This window comes from Ambystoma mexicanum, chromosome 14 (assembly GCF_040938575.1).
Source record: "Ambystoma mexicanum isolate Mex_15411 chromosome 14, UKY_AmexF1_1, whole genome shotgun sequence".
In the NCBI taxonomy this organism is placed as follows: Eukaryota; Metazoa; Chordata; class Amphibia; order Caudata; family Ambystomatidae; genus Ambystoma; species Ambystoma mexicanum.
This window is the reverse complement of record NC_090940.1, coordinates 188452613-188472137: the sequence shown is the minus strand read 5'-3', so window position 1 is coordinate 188472137 and position 19525 is coordinate 188452613. Positions and strand designations below refer to the sequence as shown.

The 19525-nt window shown below is 49.6% G+C and overlaps 1 protein-coding gene across 4 annotated transcripts in view; it reads right to left on the bottom strand.

Moving 5' to 3' along the window:
- The window catches only part of DAAM1 (dishevelled associated activator of morphogenesis 1), an 896952-nt gene that overhangs the window by 19179 nt on the left and 858248 nt on the right, over window positions 1-19525 (bottom strand). For all 4 annotated transcript variants that reach the window (XM_069638889.1, XM_069638892.1, XM_069638891.1 and 1 more), the window contains one exon: window positions 14544-14604. In XM_069638889.1, coding sequence (XP_069494990.1) covers window positions 14544-14604 — 61 coding nt within the window. The remainder of the gene's footprint in view (window positions 1-14543; window positions 14605-19525) is intronic.

The following is a 19525-nucleotide window of genomic DNA, read 5'->3' as shown; positions in this document are numbered from 1 at the left end:
TACCCAGAATCAAGGTCCTTGTATACTGTAATCTCCAAGTACATGTAGGATATGTTCAAGTAACATATGTAGGGATCCTCAGTCAAACGCAACCAGTACTCAAGCCATATCAGATACCATTGGATCGTTCATGCTAGAAATGTCTTGAGGGACAAGAAACTTAAGCAAGGTTTATGTTGATAGCAAGGGCATTCTAATCTTAGGTTGGAAACACGGGTGCTAACTTTGGAAATCTCTCTACACTTGAGTATTCAAGCAGGGCCCGAAATTGAGATTTGATGAGGCACTAAAACCAGCTCCTGGGTAATGGGCAACACCCGGTAAGCAGGAGCTACCACATAGCGCACTGAAAATGCCACTTAGCATGGGAGACCAATGTCAACGTTTTGTCCATTATGTATGATCTACTATTTAAATGTTTTATAGATGGGCCCTAAAGCTTCTTTATACATATTCCCAAATACAAACATACCTTTTTGATAATAACTTTGTCACCAATTGGCTTGGATAGCTAAAAGTAGCTCCTGGTAGCTGTTTGTGTCAAGGTAACCAGGCTCTTCTAGGCTAGAAGCAGGAGCTAAATAGCTCCTAGCTCTGAACACAATGTTTGATCCCTACATTGACGGGGTTCCTTTGCTTGATAAATGTTGCTGTAAAATGAGGGCAATGCACAGAAAGTTCCATTGATCAAGAACAAAATCAATTCTGATTGGTTTTTAAAAAGTTGAGGAATCCGGTAGATATTCAACACATTTTTTTTTTTTAAGGCAAAGTTACTCCCACTGAGCATTTAATATGGAAAATTACACCGACTCTTCCTCAATTAGGACAGGATTTCTACAGGTTTATTTATCCGCTGGAGGATTTTGTCACAAAGCTGCTGCAATTCCAGGACCACGTTTGGCCATACTGGCTGTGTCATGTGTACCTACCCTTCATTCCAGTTTTTGTTTTTGGCTGCTGGACATCATTGCTGGGCTGTCCTCACCTTCCCCCCCCCACGCCCCCCCCGTCGTCCTCATTCACTGGACTGGGCATCTGATGCTGAGACTTTGTGGCGAACCAGGAGGAGGCCGACTCGGGTATGTCATATTCATGTTGTTGTATTTAACTCAAAAGAAAAATGCCCATCTGTATCTACTGCTAAGAGGGATTTCCCTACCTATGAACTAGACCTAAAGCTGCTCTCGTCTCTCAAAATAAGAAAAGACAGTCCTCGGTCCAACACCTATCCAATATCTGGCCCTACCACTTTAACAAAACAGAAATGTAGACCAGACCATGGCCTCTCAGTTCACCTTTATACAACCAATGTTGTTGGGATCACTCCCATGGGAGTGTTCACAATTCACCCAAAAAATATTCCTGGCCATTCCCCCAAAGCAAACTCCTTAGGTATTTCTTTAGGCTCCTCATAAAAAGTTGCAAGTCTCTGTATAAACCAAATGTCTCTTGTCCTTTAAAGGACGAGAGGAGTCCATTCCTCCTTGTCCACCAATTTGGCACTTTTCTTTCCTCCCCTACGTCAATCTTGATCAGACTCACTGAACCCTCCAGGTTATCTTCTCCATCAGCTGTATAAGATTCCTCATATCCCCAGGGCTCTCGAGAAACCTCCTGGTTTTTGGATGCATTAGTTATTGTGGCGCGATTGTTGGCCCATGCAAGTATTCATAACTCTGGTTTCTCTGTAACCCTCCTCATTAGGCTGCTTCTTCGTGTTGTGTCCAGCACGCCTCCTTCCTCCTCCCTGGGCAACCCTGGTACCTTTTGGTTATCGGGTATTCTCTAGTGAGATGGTGTCACAGCATGGACGTTACTGCTCGTTCCTCTCTTCGCTGTCTCCACTACAGAAGAACTCGCTTCTAGGATTATGCCCATCATGGCAGCTTCGTCGCCCTCGTACTCCGAACTGAGAATTTGTTCCTCTACTCTGGTCTCAGCATTAGTTTCCTGACCCCAGGCCCACCACTGCTTCAATGTGGTCAGGCAGCCAGGTGAGACGGTTCTTCCGTCCCAGTCTATTTCACAGCAGTATTGCTGCGCTGTACGCCAGTCATTTGGCGTCCCTCTCGAGCTGCTCTGCTCTTCCACGTCACTGCTGGCTTCGCTCATCATCGGCTCGCCTCTGCGTAGGATTCCTTTTCCTCCTTTCAAGCTTACTAGTCTATTTATTCATGCCACCGTATTTCAAAGGGGCGTGTTGTTCTTCACCAGCTGCTGGGCTCAAGGTGCTTCCAGCATTACCTTCAGCCGAAAATATAGAAGCAATGTCATTATATTTTGAATGCCACAAAGAAATGTCATCAGTCTATTCCACTCCCATACACGCTGACAGGGTGTTCCTTTATAGAGACTTCCTTATAGGAATGAGAGTCCTTGTCACGCAGTGGGGAGACACTTTCAATAGGGTCACACTTTCACAGACCTCTAGGGACGGCCTTGCTTCCGTGTCAGAGGCGGCCGTGTGTAGGCTGTGCGGCTTGACACCGGATGCCAGATGTTGCAGGGTCCTTTCCTCCAGTATGACTGATACGAGTCACGAAGGATCCCTGGTTCTCGGGCACGGCGTCCTCCTATTGACCTCCATTGGGGAAAGTCTCTGAGGTGTTAAGCGCCGCTCCAAGCTTGGTTTGGCTGCCCCGGTGATTGCCGGTGGCTGTCTGGTCACCTGGTCTGTTGGTAAGCGTGCTTCTGTGCTTCTCTCGCTGAAGGGTCTGATCCTTGCTTGACCTGTGGTCCTTCTGCACAGTGTTGCCGGGCCGTCCTGGTTTGCAGACAGCGGGCGGCAAGGATTGCAGTGGTTCGAGCTCCTTTCCCAGAGGCTATAGAGGCTTTCTGGGAGGGAAGTAAATTAGTAAACAGGGGAGCATTGAAGCGATTCACTGACACCCTGTCCTTTAGGTGGGCAGGGGAGCTGTTGTGTACCTCTTTTCCCCAGGTAGACTCTATTCTAGACCTGATCACTATGTGCTGCATAGTAGTGGACACTGGTGGGGGGCTTAGTATTGATTGGTATATATCTGACCTGAATAGATCTGTAGTCACCAATAATGCCTGTTACTACGGCAAATACTCTCAACTTGTTGCCCAAACTTATCTCTGACATGTCATCACAGCCCAAACCCTCCATCTTAGGGGCAAGAAAGGAACCTTTACAAGGTGCACACATCCCCCTCTTGAAAAGTAGAAGTCAACTGTCCAAAGTCTTGGCACTAAGTGCCCGGAGGAGACGGCGACTTCAGGACAAGTTGCTTAACTCTACCAATGAAGCTGATATGGTAGATCTAGGTCCAGCTATGGGTACTGTTACCATATGTTTGGAGCAGGTGAACAAGGCAACACCCAATCAGGATGATTATATGTATGTACGCATTACCGGTGAAACACCAGCGGGAAATGGAGTTGACCGTTCTAAAGTTTTGGTGCCCTCCCTGGTCCTAGCAATGCAGACGCCCTCGAAAAAGATGGAAGACCTGATTTCCGAAGCCTTACAACAGTCCTCATTGGTCATGAAGGGGGTGGATGATGATCTAATCAGGGAGAAGGCAGCGTATCATACGGGATCTTGATGCATGTACAAATGTGACAGAATTCGGCTTGTGGGTTGATTCTTTGGACACAAGAGCTCCTGTGGTACATTCCTTGAGTGTGGATAACTCCTGTCAAACCGATCATATCCAGAACTGGGTTCACCAGTACTGTCAAACGAACTCAGAAGATACTTTTGACACAGGAATGCATTTGAGGGAACTGTGGATATGGTGATCAAGCAGGCAGAACAAGCCAGGCCTGTCCTCAGAACGGTTGCAGAAGCTTCTCATGGTACTATTCGAACATCTGCAAAGTCTGATAGTTCAGCCATCCTGCTTAATATCACGTCTGCCCCTCACCTTCTAAGGATATTCGTATAAGAAAATCCCACATGGCAAGGACAGTGGACACAACTCTAAGGAGGTTTACTATGGACCCCAGGAACATTATACTCACTAACGTCGAGAAGCCCAAGGAACCAGAGTCAAGGGAGGCACTCAAAAATAAAATCTTGGCCTGGCTACATCAAGGAGTGGGCCAAAACTGTGTTACAACTCAGGACCTGAGAGTCCTTCGGAGGGTGCAGATTAGCAGCTGGTGCTCTATAGGCAACACAGACTATTGTCATAGGATGCGGTCAAAGTAATCTACCCTTGTGTTTTAACCAATGTATAAATCTGCAGAATATGTCCTCTCAAACCAAACAGAGAATTATTTTGAACTGACATTTTATGCCACTTGCAGGAACTAAAGATTTCAATTTCTTGCGTCTTTTTAAATATTTGCTGATCATGCTGTTGTATTCATTATATGTTATGTTGTATGTTTTGTCAGCGCACTGAGGTCCATGGAAGTGTTGCGCTTATATAAGAAATAAGGAACAAGTTACTTACCTGTAACTGTTGTTCTCCAGCATGGGTCTGGCATGGATTCACATGCTCATGAATATTCCCCGTCGTCAGGCTGGGAATCCTCGGTAAAGAAAAAACCAGTGTCAGTTTCGTTTCTGATCTGTCTTTCGTAGTAGTAACCAATCACTGGTCTCTGCGTCATACTGACCACAGCCAATGACTGCCCTCTACCTAAGCACCGCCTCTGGCAGCCATCTTCAGATTTGGAAGCACGTGAAGTGGCAGTATGACCAAGTGAAGAGCCACAGAGGGGTAGGCGGGAGGGTTCGCATGTGAATCCATGCCAGACCCATGCTGGAGAACAACAGTTACAGGTAAGTAACTTGTTCCTTCTCCAGCATGGGGTCTGGCATGGATTCACATGCTCATGAATAAAGAATACATAGCAGTACACACATGCACAACCACGGGAGATGGCAAAGGCTCAACATTAAGCATCACATCAAACTCAACATTAAGCATCTTACCTCCTCACCAGGCTCACCTTAGGCGAAAAGGTTGCGCAGCACTGCTTGGCCGACCCTGGACTACTCCCTGGAATCCCGATCGACGCAGTAGAATTTCATGAAGGTGTGCGTCGACCTCCACGTAGCAGCCCTACATATGTCCATCAGGGGCACACCAGAAAGGAACGCCGTGGTAGCTGCGATCGCTCTGGTGGAATGGGCTCTCGGACGGCCAGGCAGCGGTCGGTTTGCCAACCGACGACAGTGCATGATACAGCCGGAGAGCCATCTGGAAATGGAAGCCTTCGAGAGAGCCTTCCCCTGATTGACAGGTCCAAAGTTCACAAAGAGTTGTGACGTCTTCCGAAAACACTTCGTGCGGTCCACGTAGAACTTCAGCGCTCTAGCCACATCCAGCGAGTGCAAAGTCCTCTCAGCCGGCGACGAAGGCGACGGGAAGAACACAGGCAACACCAAGGGTTCGTTGAGATGGAAGTCCGACGGCACCTTGGGCATGAAGGAGGGGTGCGTCCTGAGCACTACCCTCGTGTCGTGAAAAGTCAAGTACGGGGCCTGGCAGGAAAGGGCCTGGATCTCTCCCACCCGTCGTGCGGAGGTGATGGCCACAAGAAATGCTGTTTTCCACGACAGGAACTTCAACGGGGCTGAGTGCAGAGGCTCGAACGGAGGTCCCATGAGCTTGGTCAGCACCACGTTGAGCTCCCACGCCGGGGCCGGAGCCTTCACCGGCGGGAACGATCTGAACAGTCCCTTCATGAACTCTTTCACCAGACGATGAGACCACAAGACGGCCGCCCCGTGGTTCTGGTGTATCGGGAGATCGAAGCAAGATGAATCTTGATGGACGCGTGTGCCAGACCAGCTTTGGCCAGCGTCAGCAGGTACGGCAGTACCTGAGGAGCCGTAATCCGTAGAGGGTTAATCTTCTGTGCGTGGCACCAGACAGAGAACCTCTTCCATTTGTGTCCGTAGCATTTAAGAGTCGAGGACGCCCTGGCCTTTGCAAGAACCTCTCTGCAGTCGGCCGGTATGTCGTATCCTCCAAACTCTAGCGCTGCAGGAGCCAGGCCTGCAAGTTCAGCGATTTCGGGTCGTGGTGGAGGATGGCGCCTCCTTCCCTGGAGAGTAGATCCTCGTCCACCGGCAGCTTGATTGGCGGGGACGCTGACAAGTCCAGAAGGTCCGGGAACCATATCTGCCTCGGCCACGCAGGTGCGACGAGGATCATCCTGCACCGTGACCTCTTGAGCTGGTTGACGAGCCGGATTAGCAGTGGCAAAGGAGGGAACGAGTAGAGGAACAGGCCCACCCAGGGGAACGAGAAAGCATCGCCCAAGCTCCTCGCCTGGGGAAACCTGCTGGCGAACCTCCGGCACTTGGAGTTCGTCGCCGTCGCGAACAGGTCGATCTGGGGTGTGCCCCACCGTCGGAAGAGGCGATCCACCAGATCCTGCCGTAGTTCCCACTCGTGGCACGAGCGCAGCTCCCTGCTGAGTGAGTCGGCAATGGTGTTTTTTATCCCTGCCAGATAAAACGGCACCAGAAACATCCTTTGGGCGACGGCCCAATGCCACAGGTCCTGCGCCTCCTTGGACAGTGCTGGGGACCTGGTTCCGCCCTGTTTCCTGATGTAAAACATGGTGGTGGTGTTGTCGGTGAAGATCCTCACCACCTTGCCCTTGAGGGACGGAAGGAAGGACCTGAGGGCCCAGAACACTGCACGGAGCTCCAGGACGTTGATATGGAGGGACTTCTCCGTCGGGAGCCAAAGGCCTCTCGCGTGCAGATTTTCGGTGTGCGCTCCCCACCCTTCCAGGGAGGCATCCGTGGTCACTGTCTCCTGGTGGTCTGGGGTCTGGAAGTCCATGCCCGCCGTCAGATGCGCGCGGGTGCCCCACCACCGGACCGCTCGGCGGAAACTCTCGTCGAGTGTGATCATCTCCTCGAAGCCGCCCGTCGTTTGGATCCAGCGCGCGTCCAGGAACTCCTGCAACGGGCGCATCCGGAGCCTGCACATGGGAATGAGGTAGATGCAAGAAGACATCATTCCAAGGAGGGACTTGATGGACCTCACCTTGGCCGCGTCGGAGGCCAACATCCGCTGTGCCTTGCCCAGGATGGACCTGGTCCTTTCCTCCGACGGGGAGGCCAGAAGGGACACTGTCGAGCTTCGCTCCCAGAAACAGTGCGTTTTGTGCGGGTACCAGGTGGGACTTGGCGTAGTTCACGGAGAATCCCAGGTCCGTGAGAAGTTGGACGGTCCTTGCCGTGTGCTCCACGGCGAGCTCCCTCGTCTTGGCTCGGACGAGCCAGTCGTCCAGGTAGGGGTAGACGTGGATCCCCTCGCGGCGCAGCTGCGCCGCCACCGGTGCAAGGCACTTGGTGAATACCCTGGGTGCCGACCGTAGTCCGAAGGGGAGGGCTTTGAACTGGTAGTGACGCCCTTGGACCACAAACCTGAGGAATTTTCGGTGCCCCTTTAGGATGGGAATAAGGAAGTAGGCATCCTCCAAATCCAACGACGACAGGAAGTCTCCTTCCTGCAGCTGACCCAGGACGTGCTGGAGAGTGACCATCCGGAACTTCTGCGCCTTGATGAATTTGTTCAGACGTCGCAGGTCTAGGATGGGGCGCCATCCTCCCGTCTTCTTCTTCACGAGGAAGTATCTCGAGTAAACTCCGGAGCCCCGAAGCCTCTTTGGGACGAGTTCGATGGCGCCCTTCCTGAGCATCGCCCTTACCTCCCGGAGAAGCTGAGGGACGTGAAGCTCTTTCCTGGCCACGGGGGGGGGGGGGGACGCGTGGGCACCTTCTTTGAAACTCGAGCGCGTGGCCCCGGGCTAAGGCGTCCAGCACCTAACGGTCGGTGGAGATGGACTCCCACACGCTGACGAAGCTCGCCAGCCGGCCTCCCACCGGGGTGCATCGGTGGGGGCCCGACCCCACGGTCGGTTCAATCCTGTTTCGACGAGGCTTTGCCGCCTTGACCTCCTTGGCGACGACGGCGGGGTCCGCCAGACTTGCCTCGTCCTCTGTAGGCCTCCTGAGACGACGAGCGGGCCGCTTGACGGTAGGTGGAGAAACCGCCGCCGGAACCTTTGGAGGCGCCCTTGCCTCCGCTGCTCCGAAAGGGCGTCCGTCGTTGCTGCAGGACCCCAAGGGCCCGGGCCATCTCAGTGTCCGCTTTAATGGCCTGAAGGGAATCGTCCACTGTTTTCCCAAAAAGGTTGTTCCCATCGAACGGCATGTCCAGGACTCTGGTCTGTACGTCTTGACGGAAGTCCGTAGCCTTGAGCCCTCCACGCCGCCTAAGGCACACGCCGTTGCCCAACTGGCGAAACCCAGTGTCGGCGATGTCCGTCGCAATAGTGATGGCGTGGTCCGACGCCACCTCACCTTCCTGTAGGATCTCCAGGGCCTCCGCCCTCTTGTCGTCCGGTAGGAAGTCCAGCAGGGGAGCCAGTTTGTACCATAGCTCCCTGTCGTAGCGGGCCACGATAGCCAAGGCGTTGGCCGCTTTAATCGTCGTCGCTGCAGACGAGATGACCCTGCGTCCCATAGAGTCCAATTTCTTTCCCTCGCCGTCCGGTGGGGAAGTCGATGTGGAGGCCGCACCCCCCCCCGCTTTCTTCCTGGCCGCCGCGGAGACGACTGAGTCCGGGGTAGGCTGCGCCCGGAGGCACAGGGGGGCCGCGTCCGGGACCCGGTACTTCTTCTCGTACCGGTCTCTTCTAGCTGGCGTAGTGGAAGGGTTCTTGAGGAGGGCGAGGCCCTCATCCCAAATGTCGTCCAGTAGAGGCACCGCGAGGACCGTCTTCCTCTTGGCCTCGCGCCGGTTGATAAAGGAATCCTTCCTTTTTCTTCTCCTCAGGGCAGAGTTGGAAAAGCTCGGATGCCCTGGCGATCATGGAGTGGAACAAACCAATCTCGTCGGGCGGAGAAGCCCTGGTGGGAGGTGACGACGGTAGATCCTCGTCGTATACCTCGTCGTCCGTACCCGTCGCTGCCGTGTCAGTCCCCGTATCATCCCCTCGGGTGGACGGGGAGGAGGGCTGGACGGTGCGCGACGGCTGAAAAGGAGGTGGAGGGTGAATCCTTCTTTTCTTGGGCGGGGGAACACCAGAAGGTCCCGGTTCAGGATCCCCCGACGGGAGAGGTTCCTCCGTCGGCAACGGTAGTCTCATCCTTATCTCTGAGCATAAGGACTGTATAGCCAACAAAATGGCCGCCGAGTTGTCTTGCGGCGCTGGCAGAGGGGAATCCGACGGGCGATCAGGGGCCCCGTCGGCACCCTCGACGATGTCGTCGTCACCTGCGTCGGGATCCATCCCGACGGGTCGGTCTTCTTCCACGCCAAGGCCGTGGCTTAAGACCTCGATCAGCTCTTCCTCCGAGGTTGGAGCCGAATCTACGACGACGCCCTGCCCCCCCTTTTTCTTCCCCGCCGGGGATTTCACGGGGGTCCTATCGATGGGCACAAAAGAGGACTCCCTCCGAGGTGGCAGGGAGACTCTGAGCCCCGAGGTCGCCACCACTGGTGTAGCCTCCACAGGCTGAGCCAGGGCCGCCGCGACAGTATCGATAGAGGGCTTGGCCGGATGGATTAAGGCCTTCACCACCTTAGGTGCGCTCACCGCCTTATCCTTGAGGGAGAGGACACTGCCTCGCTCCCCCTCCGATGGGGCCTTCGAGCTCGACCGGGGCCTCTCCAGGAGCTTCGCCGGGTGCTCGCCCTTCCTCTTACCCGACCCAGAGCGTTGGCTCGTGGCTGAAGGTGCCGGGGAGGGTGCCCCTGCCTGGCGCCCGTAGAACCCGACCGTTCGGCGCTCCCGGTGCCAGCGGACTCGCGGTGCTTGGCCTTGTGTTGGACCCCCGTCGCCGGGGCGTCCTCAAAGGTCTTAGAAGCCCGCTCGGATTTCTTCTTCTTCTCGCCTGACGGGCTCTTCCCTTCCAGCCAGTTGGCGAGACGTTGATGGCGGTCCTTCATGGTCCGCTCCGACATATTGCCGCAAAACGCACAGTCCTTCTCCACGTGCGTCTTGTCCTCATGTAAGCAGTAGAGACAAAAGGAGTATTCGTCCTCCTTAAAGACGTTCTGTAGCTGGCATCCAGGGCAGACCCTGAACAGCTTTCCGGGCGTCGAGCTTCCCTTCTCCTGGGCCATGTCCGGGCCTGAGAAGCTTCTGGAGTCCTCCAAAAGCGTAGCTCGACGAAATCTTCACCCTTGAGGGGCGCAGACGAATCCGACACGGGTCCCCGTTGATCGGATGGAGAGTCGGTGGAGCTTGAGGCTCTTTTGACCGAAAAAACGAAGTTTTTGAGCAAAAAAAGTGAAAAAAAAGCACTAACGCTCGAGAGCAATAGCACGAGGATCCCAACACATGAACGTGCGGTAAAAATCTGAAGATGGCTGCCAGAGGCAGTGCTTAGGTAGAGGGCAGTCATTGGCTGTGGTCAGTATGACGCAGAGACCAGTGATTGGTTACTACTACGAAAGACAGATCAGAAACGAAACTGATACTGGTTTTTTCTTTACCGAGGATTCCCAGCCTGACAACGGGGAATATTCATGAGCATGTGAATCCATGCCAGACCCATGCTGGAGAAACTAAACTTAGTGGGCTCACCTCCCTAGCCTCAAAGGGGGTGGCTCCCCCCTGGGAAGAAGCGACAAATTGCCCAGATTCGTCACACTTAACCCAAATTATCCTTTTGGTCATGTGCCTTGGGATATGAAGTGGTCATTATCCAGAAGGGTGGTGGGACATCACTACACAATCTCTGCTATTAGTCTAGGTCTCCTGGATCACTTCCACTGTATCCTTAGTGGGGCTATTTTCTGGTGGCTGTTTGCGCCTCTTAGCTCTTTAGCTGACAGAATCTGCTTGGTTGGCTTCCTCAGTCTACCTGGAGCCATCTTTGCATTTTTCACTTCTGGCTGGAGGGTTCCACTCCTGAGAAGGCAGGTTGTTTTTCATTTGGGTGTCATTTTTGGTTGAGCCGTCAAGCCTCTGGGTGACCATATTCTATAACTTGAACTGAAACAGATGGCTTTTATTCACTGGGCTGTTTTGTTGTTCCTGGTGATGTTTTGGGGAAATTCCACCCCAAGTACTACCTGTGGGTCCTGGGCTAGTAGATTATTTTGTTTAGCCTCAGGTGTCCCTGTTGGCAGTGGGTTTCTACAAGTTCCCTTCTACCTCATTTTGCCATACACATCCATTGGCACAATTCCTGCAGTGCTTCCTTGCTTCCTGGGCCTCAAACCTGGGGCTGCATGGAACTCTTTGTGAGGTCTCCTATAACAGCACTTGGGGAAGGTTGAGTCATTATCCACAACTGTGGGTTACAAATCAGACTTGCCTGACTTTTCTCCATAACCACAGATGTGCTTAAAACTTGGAAGGTACTTACGTGAACATGGACATTTTTCAAAGAATTGGAATTGTAGCATGTACCGCTAATTTTGATGTATTTTGGGACTCTTGGTTATTACATGGCTGTCTACTGGAAATGTCTTACACAATGTATAACTGGACTGTATTAATGTAGGATTTTATTTTCTAGTTTGCCCTGTTCTTCCAACTCCCTTAACATGTATTTGTGCCTACCGGGTAGTGGGCAACATTTATTTTGAATGGGTTGGGGCTTCACTGACCATTATTGTTTATTCTACATACATTATATTTTTACTGCCTTACATTTAACCGGAGTACTTACTTGACTTAAGAGATATTCTATGTTTAATGTGAAATTTGTATTAAAAAGTGTGCATTTTTTTTCCGGGTACATCAGTGTGGTGTCATCTTTGGGGAAACTGTTGGGAATGAACTCTAATTCACTACCAGCCTCCCTCATTTGGGTTAAGCTGACTGCTCTACCACAGCTACAGTTAGAGAGGTCTGGTCCATCTTTTAGTTGGAACCCTGTTTTCCATTAGATTAGATGGTTTCACACTCCTCACCAGAGTGCTGTGGAAACATCTCCCTACCACTCAGCCTACCCCAGGTGTCCCCTTTCATTATTTGTAATGACCAAATGGGTTTTGTTGGCACAGTGTCCCGAAAGGTGTCTCCCCCTACAGCTTCACTAAGAACAGACCTATGAAGTACAGTATAACACTGGTCAGTTTAACAGGACCGCTGACTGTCTAATACCATGAATAATTAATCAGGATGCATGTTTTGAACATGATGGGGACTTATTTTGCACTTATTGCGGATACATGCATTAAACATTTTCGCATGATGTCTGAAAAAGAGTGGAAACATCAGGACAGGTTGGATGTTGTTTTGCAAAGAGTAGAACATGTACATAAAGAAAGCTTGGCCTGCTTCTAGATTAGTCGATGAGTTACCAGCCATATTATTGTGCGTCAGATGAGTAGATGGTCAAAGTTGAAATATTTCTTCGAGGATATCAGTTTGTAGTATACACAGATAACATAAGTCAATTCTCCAGTAATGCCATTAATCAGTGCCTGGAGCTGCCACTGAAATTATGATTTAGTGGTAGAAGTTGCCAGGATGTTGGAAGGTATCGTGGAACTGCCCAATCAATGTCAGGGGTCATACTATTGACAGCTTTCGGCACTACTCCAGTTGTCAAACAGAACACATTCACAGGGAATCGGTGCTGGGATAGTTTTATGCAACTCAAGTATGATAGCCCCATGCAGATTGATCCAATTCCTATAAAGAAGCCTTAATGATGCCACTGGACAGAGGGTGAAGAACCAGAAAAGGTTGCCGTTCTGGCAAGTACATCAATTGTTAATGTGGTTCTATGCCATTCAACTGAAGCCAAAGTGGTCGAAATAACACAGCCTTGATTCTTCACCCACTGAATCCCACCATCCGAAACCCTCTCCTGCTCAGTTTCCAGTTGAATCCCTGGTACACCCCACACCCACTGTCCTTTCTAAAGTGTGTGTGTGTGTGTGTGCCATCCCACCCTTTGTAAACTACAGCACTCACCCCACCTCACCCGAGGCCCACTAAATGTCACCCACAGCACCTCCTTACCTGCTCCTTGTCAGAGATGCACCCCACTGCGGTAAACACTGGATATAGAAAGCAGACTGCATTTGTTAATCCAGTGTTCACAGTGAGGGTCAGTGGCTAACCATATTCAGCGAAGATGGATTTGACAAGTTCATCTTCACCAAATGTGGGTAGAACCGCGTATGTAGTTCAACATACTTGAAGTCTTATAAACTTTGTTTTTACTTAATTACGGAAAGTGTTCCATTACATTTGTATGTTAAAATTGTTAGAGGTAGGATGTGTCATGATTTCAGCTTGTGCCAATCGACAGCAAACAATGTTAAATAATCCTTTAGAACAGACAAAGGTTGGTCACTAGAGACCTTGGAGAGTTGACAGGGCAAAGGAAGATGGAGATGGCGATCTGGTACGCTGTTGGAAAATAAAGTACCATATTCTTTTAACATATTGCTGCGGTCACATTTTTAACAGTCTGTACCCAAATACAACAGACTGGAAGATGGATACAGTTGGTTAGTGCTGCGATTCACATAGAACAGCAGTTGGAACCAGGGCAAAAGCAGACAAACTCAGCCAGATCTTTCAAATTCCTTGATGAAGATGCAAATTAGTGCAGTGAAGAATGGGTCACATGTGCTCTACAAAACCCAGTCCACGCACTCCGTGTGAGACATACAACATACAAACACGACTCACACCATTTGCTCACAACAATTGAAATATTTGGTGCATTTCTCTCAACACATTCCCACAGTCTAGTAGTTACCAAATATTCTTCCATGTCACACTTCTAGCTTAATACATGTTCACTATTCAGAGTGTGTTTGGTGGGGTAGGAGGCAAGTTGTTCCTCTGGAACACGAGGACATGCCATGTAACCACAGTTTCCCTGCTTCCCCAACTGTGTGATTCGAGGGAAATAGCGTATTCTCACAAAACGTGGAAGACTAAATGCTAGTACAAACTGCTAAGTGTTTGATTGTACAGGAAGCTCACTTAAAAAGCAGATTGTTACACCAATATCTATGTTTTGCAGGTTTAAATAAGTGTTTGTTGCTGTAAACAGTGGGTGCGTGTTTTACGCTGATAAGTAAAACAAGCAATTTAAACTGCAATACAGGAATGGGAAACCGCACGGCAGATGGACAGTCACGTTAAACACCACACAAACTGAGGGTGGCCCCATTGTGATGAAAACGCTTCTCTGAGCGTGAGGTTCAGAATGAACATCAATTTCCTTACCATGGAAGTGTGACAAAGGAAAACACACAGGAAAGCCCCGCCCTGTGGAGGCAAGTCCTTAAAGGGTGGCTGCTCTTCCTGTAGGCCAGCGCTGGCACTGCGAGCATGGAGGTGTGCCATTTCTGCAGCCAGTGCAACTTCCTTACAGGGTGTGACACCCATGTAACTGCCCATCGCAGTGTGCAACTGGGGTTATTGAGAAGTATCTCCAGACAGAGCTGTTCAGGAGAGATAGTCCACATGGCAAGCAGGAAGGACACGTACTGCGCCAAAGGAAGTCAGATTAAAAGGAGCCTTTTAAAAGGTCCGTATCCTGCTTCTCTAAGCAAGAGCCTGCCATCGTACAAAAAATGGAGCACGAATACAGAAAACACAATACTTACAGTCTCCACCGCCTTCAATCCGCTTCTCAGAGTGCTAATTTCTTTGTCCAGTTCGGTCATACTGAAAACAAACAATTAAAAATTAAAAACCCACAGTAAAACACTTCTCAATAAAAAAAGCAACGTGTAGCCTGATGCGCCAAACATGCTTTTGATCTTCTACAGACGCATGCATAAAATAAAGTTATGCATTCGGCAGCACACCTGCCAGGAAGGGTGGTCTGGTCTATGGGTAAATTGGGACCCGCTAGATAGAGTCCTGTGACTTTCCAGCAAGTCCGATATGCAAACCACGGCCACAGCCTGGTCCTATCATGGGCATAAAGAACAATAATTTCCCTCCAGGCCATTCCCTCCCAACACACAAGGCACTGGCCCCTTTCTGCCCGAAAACGGTGGTGTGTAATGGTCCTTGGATTTACTTCTTTGTTAGTGATTTTGTATACAAGAAGGTGATTGCTCCTCTATGCCTCTTCACAAAGCAGAGCTTTTAAGTCAAACCCTAGTTCTGCCCTCTAATAAAGACATACGAATACGAGTTTACTCTAAAGCCCTCTCCATTTGGCCCAGTAGACGATTCAGAAATTGTACTAAGCGAGAGTGTAGTGAAGTCGCTTTACATTGGCATTTTCCCAGTTGCAGGCCTTCTGCAAGACAGGATGTAGCAAAAAGGTTGATCACTACATTTAGAAAGGCAATACACTGGCCGGAACATAAACATTGGTGCTCGACTTTCGGCCCATTACTTTCAATTGAAGTTTTCGCAACAAATTATCTGAAATCATTTTTCTGTATTATGTAATATTACTAAAATGTATTGCATTTTGACAATGTGGTACTTTCACCTAGACTCCAGCAAGCCTCTGAAAGCAAGCCCCTGTGCATATGAAGTTTTAATGAAAAACCCCAGGCTGAATTAGATACATTGCAAGATGCGATTGGATAGTGACAAGTCCCAGACTCGCTTTTAATGGTGCCAGGGTGACAGCATTTCTTCCCAGGGAGTTTCCGTTCTAAAAGCATTTTATTAGTGGATATTGTAGTGGGCATGAAGTGGCAGGGCAGGCTTGCAAGATCCTGTGCTCAAGTCTACTGCTCTTACCGTGCCTACAATGGCGTCTATGAATTTAAGCTATATCTAGCATAGCTGTAACAACCAGGATGAAAATGGAAGTCTCTACCCAATTGACAGCACACTTGTGCATATTACAGAGAATGTCTGCATGAACTGGCCAGCAGAGTCTGCAAATACTCCGGCAGTCACATACGGGCCCCGGAGTGTGGCATTATAAATTTAGTCGGTGGCAGCAGAGAAGGGATGCTCGACAAGACCTTCTAGACACTTAGCACTTGAAGGACCATGACAGCAGTGCAAAATCCTCCCATCAGCTTGTAAAGAAAGAATGAACACATATATATATATATTTATATGGAATGAATAAACCAAGAAGTGTCACATGAAACTGGGGAAGCGAAAGTGAGATGCAATTCCCCACTTTTAGGCAGGCAGATGGATAGTGTACATAGAAATACAGTAGATAATCCAGAGAATCTGCTACAGTTAAAATGGCAGCTCCGGTGCCAGGGAGAAGGATGACATGTAGGCTTGGTGAACGGGAAAGGCTGAGCAGCAAGCAGGGGAATGATTAGTGGAGAGGTAGAGAGCGAGTGGAAGCTCAAATTCAGAGGACGCTTGGAAGGTGTCCCCCTTGGACTCAAGTCCCGCCCACACTTTGCAGTCAAAGTAAACGCAGGTGCAGTTGGTGTTCCTAATGCAGCTGAATCATGGGCCTTTTTGCATAATTTGGTGAATCTATTCAGAAATAGATTGTGCAGAATGGCATTAGAGATTACACATGAACAGAAGCTGTAAACTATAGTTAAACCATGAGCTGCTGCAATACTGGCAGAGGAAGTGTCTTGTGCATATAGAACTATACATTCAAGTAGCCATTGAAAGCATCAGCTGCACACTTTCCATGCCATAGTGGACACAAAAGCCTCTTCAGTGCGATGGGTTCCCCTGTCAGAACTGCCTGAAAGCCGTGGGTATTCATGGGATGGCCTTAAATGGTTGGCGTCTTTTCTGACTGACATGTCACAATGTGACTATTCCCCCCCCTTTTCTGAGCATGTTCTAGGCAAGTGAGGTATCAGAGCTGTGCACCTTTACCTTATTTCGTTTCCTCGTTATTTATGCCCTCTGGCAATGCGGATTAGATCCTTCAGCCTGGACTTATTTTCAACTATGCCTAATAGGTACATTTTCATGAAAGTTTCCTCCAACAACAAGCTTCAGAACACAGAAAGCTTTGAACATTGTATGACTGATTGTTAGGGAGAATTCTCTGTTTAGGCTGAATTTTCTAACATAGTGAGTCCCCCAGCAGCTTTGCTGGATTTTTTGGGGTTTATTTTTTTCTCCTGCCAAGAGTGAGACTCTTTTACCCTCACTCTTGGGCATGATTTGAGTGCGTTTCTTTGACTTTCGATGTGTTTAATGGGCTATGGGGTCTTTTACTCCATAGGGCTTCATGTGTTCTTGTGATGTGGGTTACAAAGCATCCTCAGTGCAGTAACACAGGGGTGTCATAGTGACCCCCAGTATAGACTCCATACCCTGGGACTGACTACTGTCTCCCAGGGCATGTAAAGTCACCATTGACTTTACTAGTCTTAAATTCTGAACAGAACCAGTACAAATCATCATATTGTGGACGTACTGGCTGGGGCAATTCGATTGCCCCGGGGTCTGTTAGTCGAGCGGGCACGTCTCCGTCCCTCCTGATCGAGTTTTGGCTGGTGGCAATGGATACTACTTTTTATATTCAACCGCGAATATTTCTCTATGGGATTTTCCCATTGTTCGAGGCTACTATCTTTATTTATTTAATTACGATAGCCTCGAACATACCGTCGGTTTATTTAATTATTATTAATTCTCCGGTTGGTATTTTTTTGCCAAAACTCGGTTCTAAAATGGCGTTTGTTTTCTCTTCTGTGACTCCAACCCAAGTCGAGCCCTTTGTTCCACTTTTTGGCGGGCATCTCCACAGAAGCCCTCCAAAGTGGTGCCACTCTGTCTGGGGTACTTAGGAGGGGTGGAGGGGGATTTAGGCACCCTGGACTGAGTTGCTTGGGCAACTCAAGTCGCACTCCGTCCTGTTTGGCCCAAGTGGTGAGCCGGCCGGCTCACCACTTAGCATGTTTGAGTGACAGCTAGGCTGAGTGAATGGGGGTTTTCTGCATAAAAGCAGGGCTTTGGGGGCTGGAACTTCAGAAGTCGCCACAGGACCTAAGAATCCGAAGAGGGAGAAGCTGAGCCGACCTGCCACGACGACACCACCGGTGGAGCCCTGCTGGACCGCCTCACCACTTTTCCCAACGACAGAGGAGATCTCCCGCCGGAGAGTCTTCTTCCTTTGACTGGTGGGGATAACCAGTTTCACCGTCTTTTCGCCTTCCCGACGCATCTTGTGGCTGCCTTGCTTGAGCCAAGCACCCCCGCAACCGGAATACCACGTTTTACCACAACCGCGAAATAAAGGGTAATACCTTTAACCGGAAAACTCTGTGGCTGGTTTCTTCCCTGGCAGTGCAACGACCTTCGATTTTCTCTTCCCCTGGACGACGAGACTTGCACCCGCTGCCAGGAACAGCTGCCACCGCTGGAGGATCCTTCCCACTTCCCACTTAAGGTACTGTGTCCCGCCTGGCTTCCTTTGCCACCGACTGTACGGGGTAGATTTAGCCCCTGGCTTTCAAACCTGGGTTAGCCTGGGACACCCTGGCTAAACTTTTCTGAGCCTATCTAAACTCTTTTCGAACTCTCTGCAAGACTTTCTAAGCCTAGTGTAACTGTGTGATCTTGGGCACATTTGTGCTCTGCTCTCTCTAAGAGTGGGCCCAGCCTATGGACTTTGGCTCACAAGTGACTTTTGCTCTTCTGCCTTGCTAATAGTGTTCCTAAATCTTAGAGTGGTGTATCTTTCCATATTCTGTCTTTTTCCCTCCCTTCTTCATGAACTTATTGGAGTGCCACCTATAGTTAAGCGCTCACCTCTGTATGAAAATAAGTGGCGTTAACTAAGACTTATCTGATAAGGAATAAGGGTTGTATATATTATAATAGTAACTGTGTTTAGAGTATTTTTACAATAAGACTGCTGGAGTGTTTCAAACAGTGTGTTTTTAAATAAATAATTCTATACTTTGATACCAAAGCTCTGGTCAGTGTCTGCTTGTATTATTGCGTCTGAGTGCCTATTGTGTATACTTTGCATACTGCCTAACTCTTCTTGAGGGAACTCTGACTGCTCAGCCACAGCTACCAGGTAAATCTGGGTGGTACAGACTGCTACCAATTGGGTTTACTGCTAACACCTGTAGTCCTAAATCTTTTGCAGTGTTCCCAAAGGGAACTGCACAGGTTTCTGCCTAACACTGATCAATTCACAGAGCACGTAAATCCTGTTTGCACCACCACTTCAAAACATCCCTATGGCATAGCCAGCCCCTTTATGCCCTTGCCTCGAGCCGGCCCCAGAGGCAGAACTGGTGGATAAAGCTATGTCCTTGGAAGCACATGTTCATGTCACAGACAGGTTATTTCCTACTAAGCCAACTCAGTGATTTCCTCATCTAGACCAGCCTTCTCAGAAACAGGCAGATATTTCTCTTTTTCTTTGGAGTCTGGACTTCTCAAATGGTGTTTTATCTGGATTCTCCCAAATTTCAAATTTAGACACTAAAGAGGGGCAGAATGCAGCCGCCAGTCTTCTTACAAGGACCAGACTATTATATCACGTCATCACATCTATCTGGTCATCAGCTCTCTACACTGGATGCAGGTGGACAAGCACAACAACATTGCCCAGAAGGCTCTGCATGATCAAGGGAAATCATTTTCCCAAGCAAACATCCAACCACACACTCCCAGTTGCACCTCCCATTCAGAAGCAGCCACATTGGGCAACATTCTG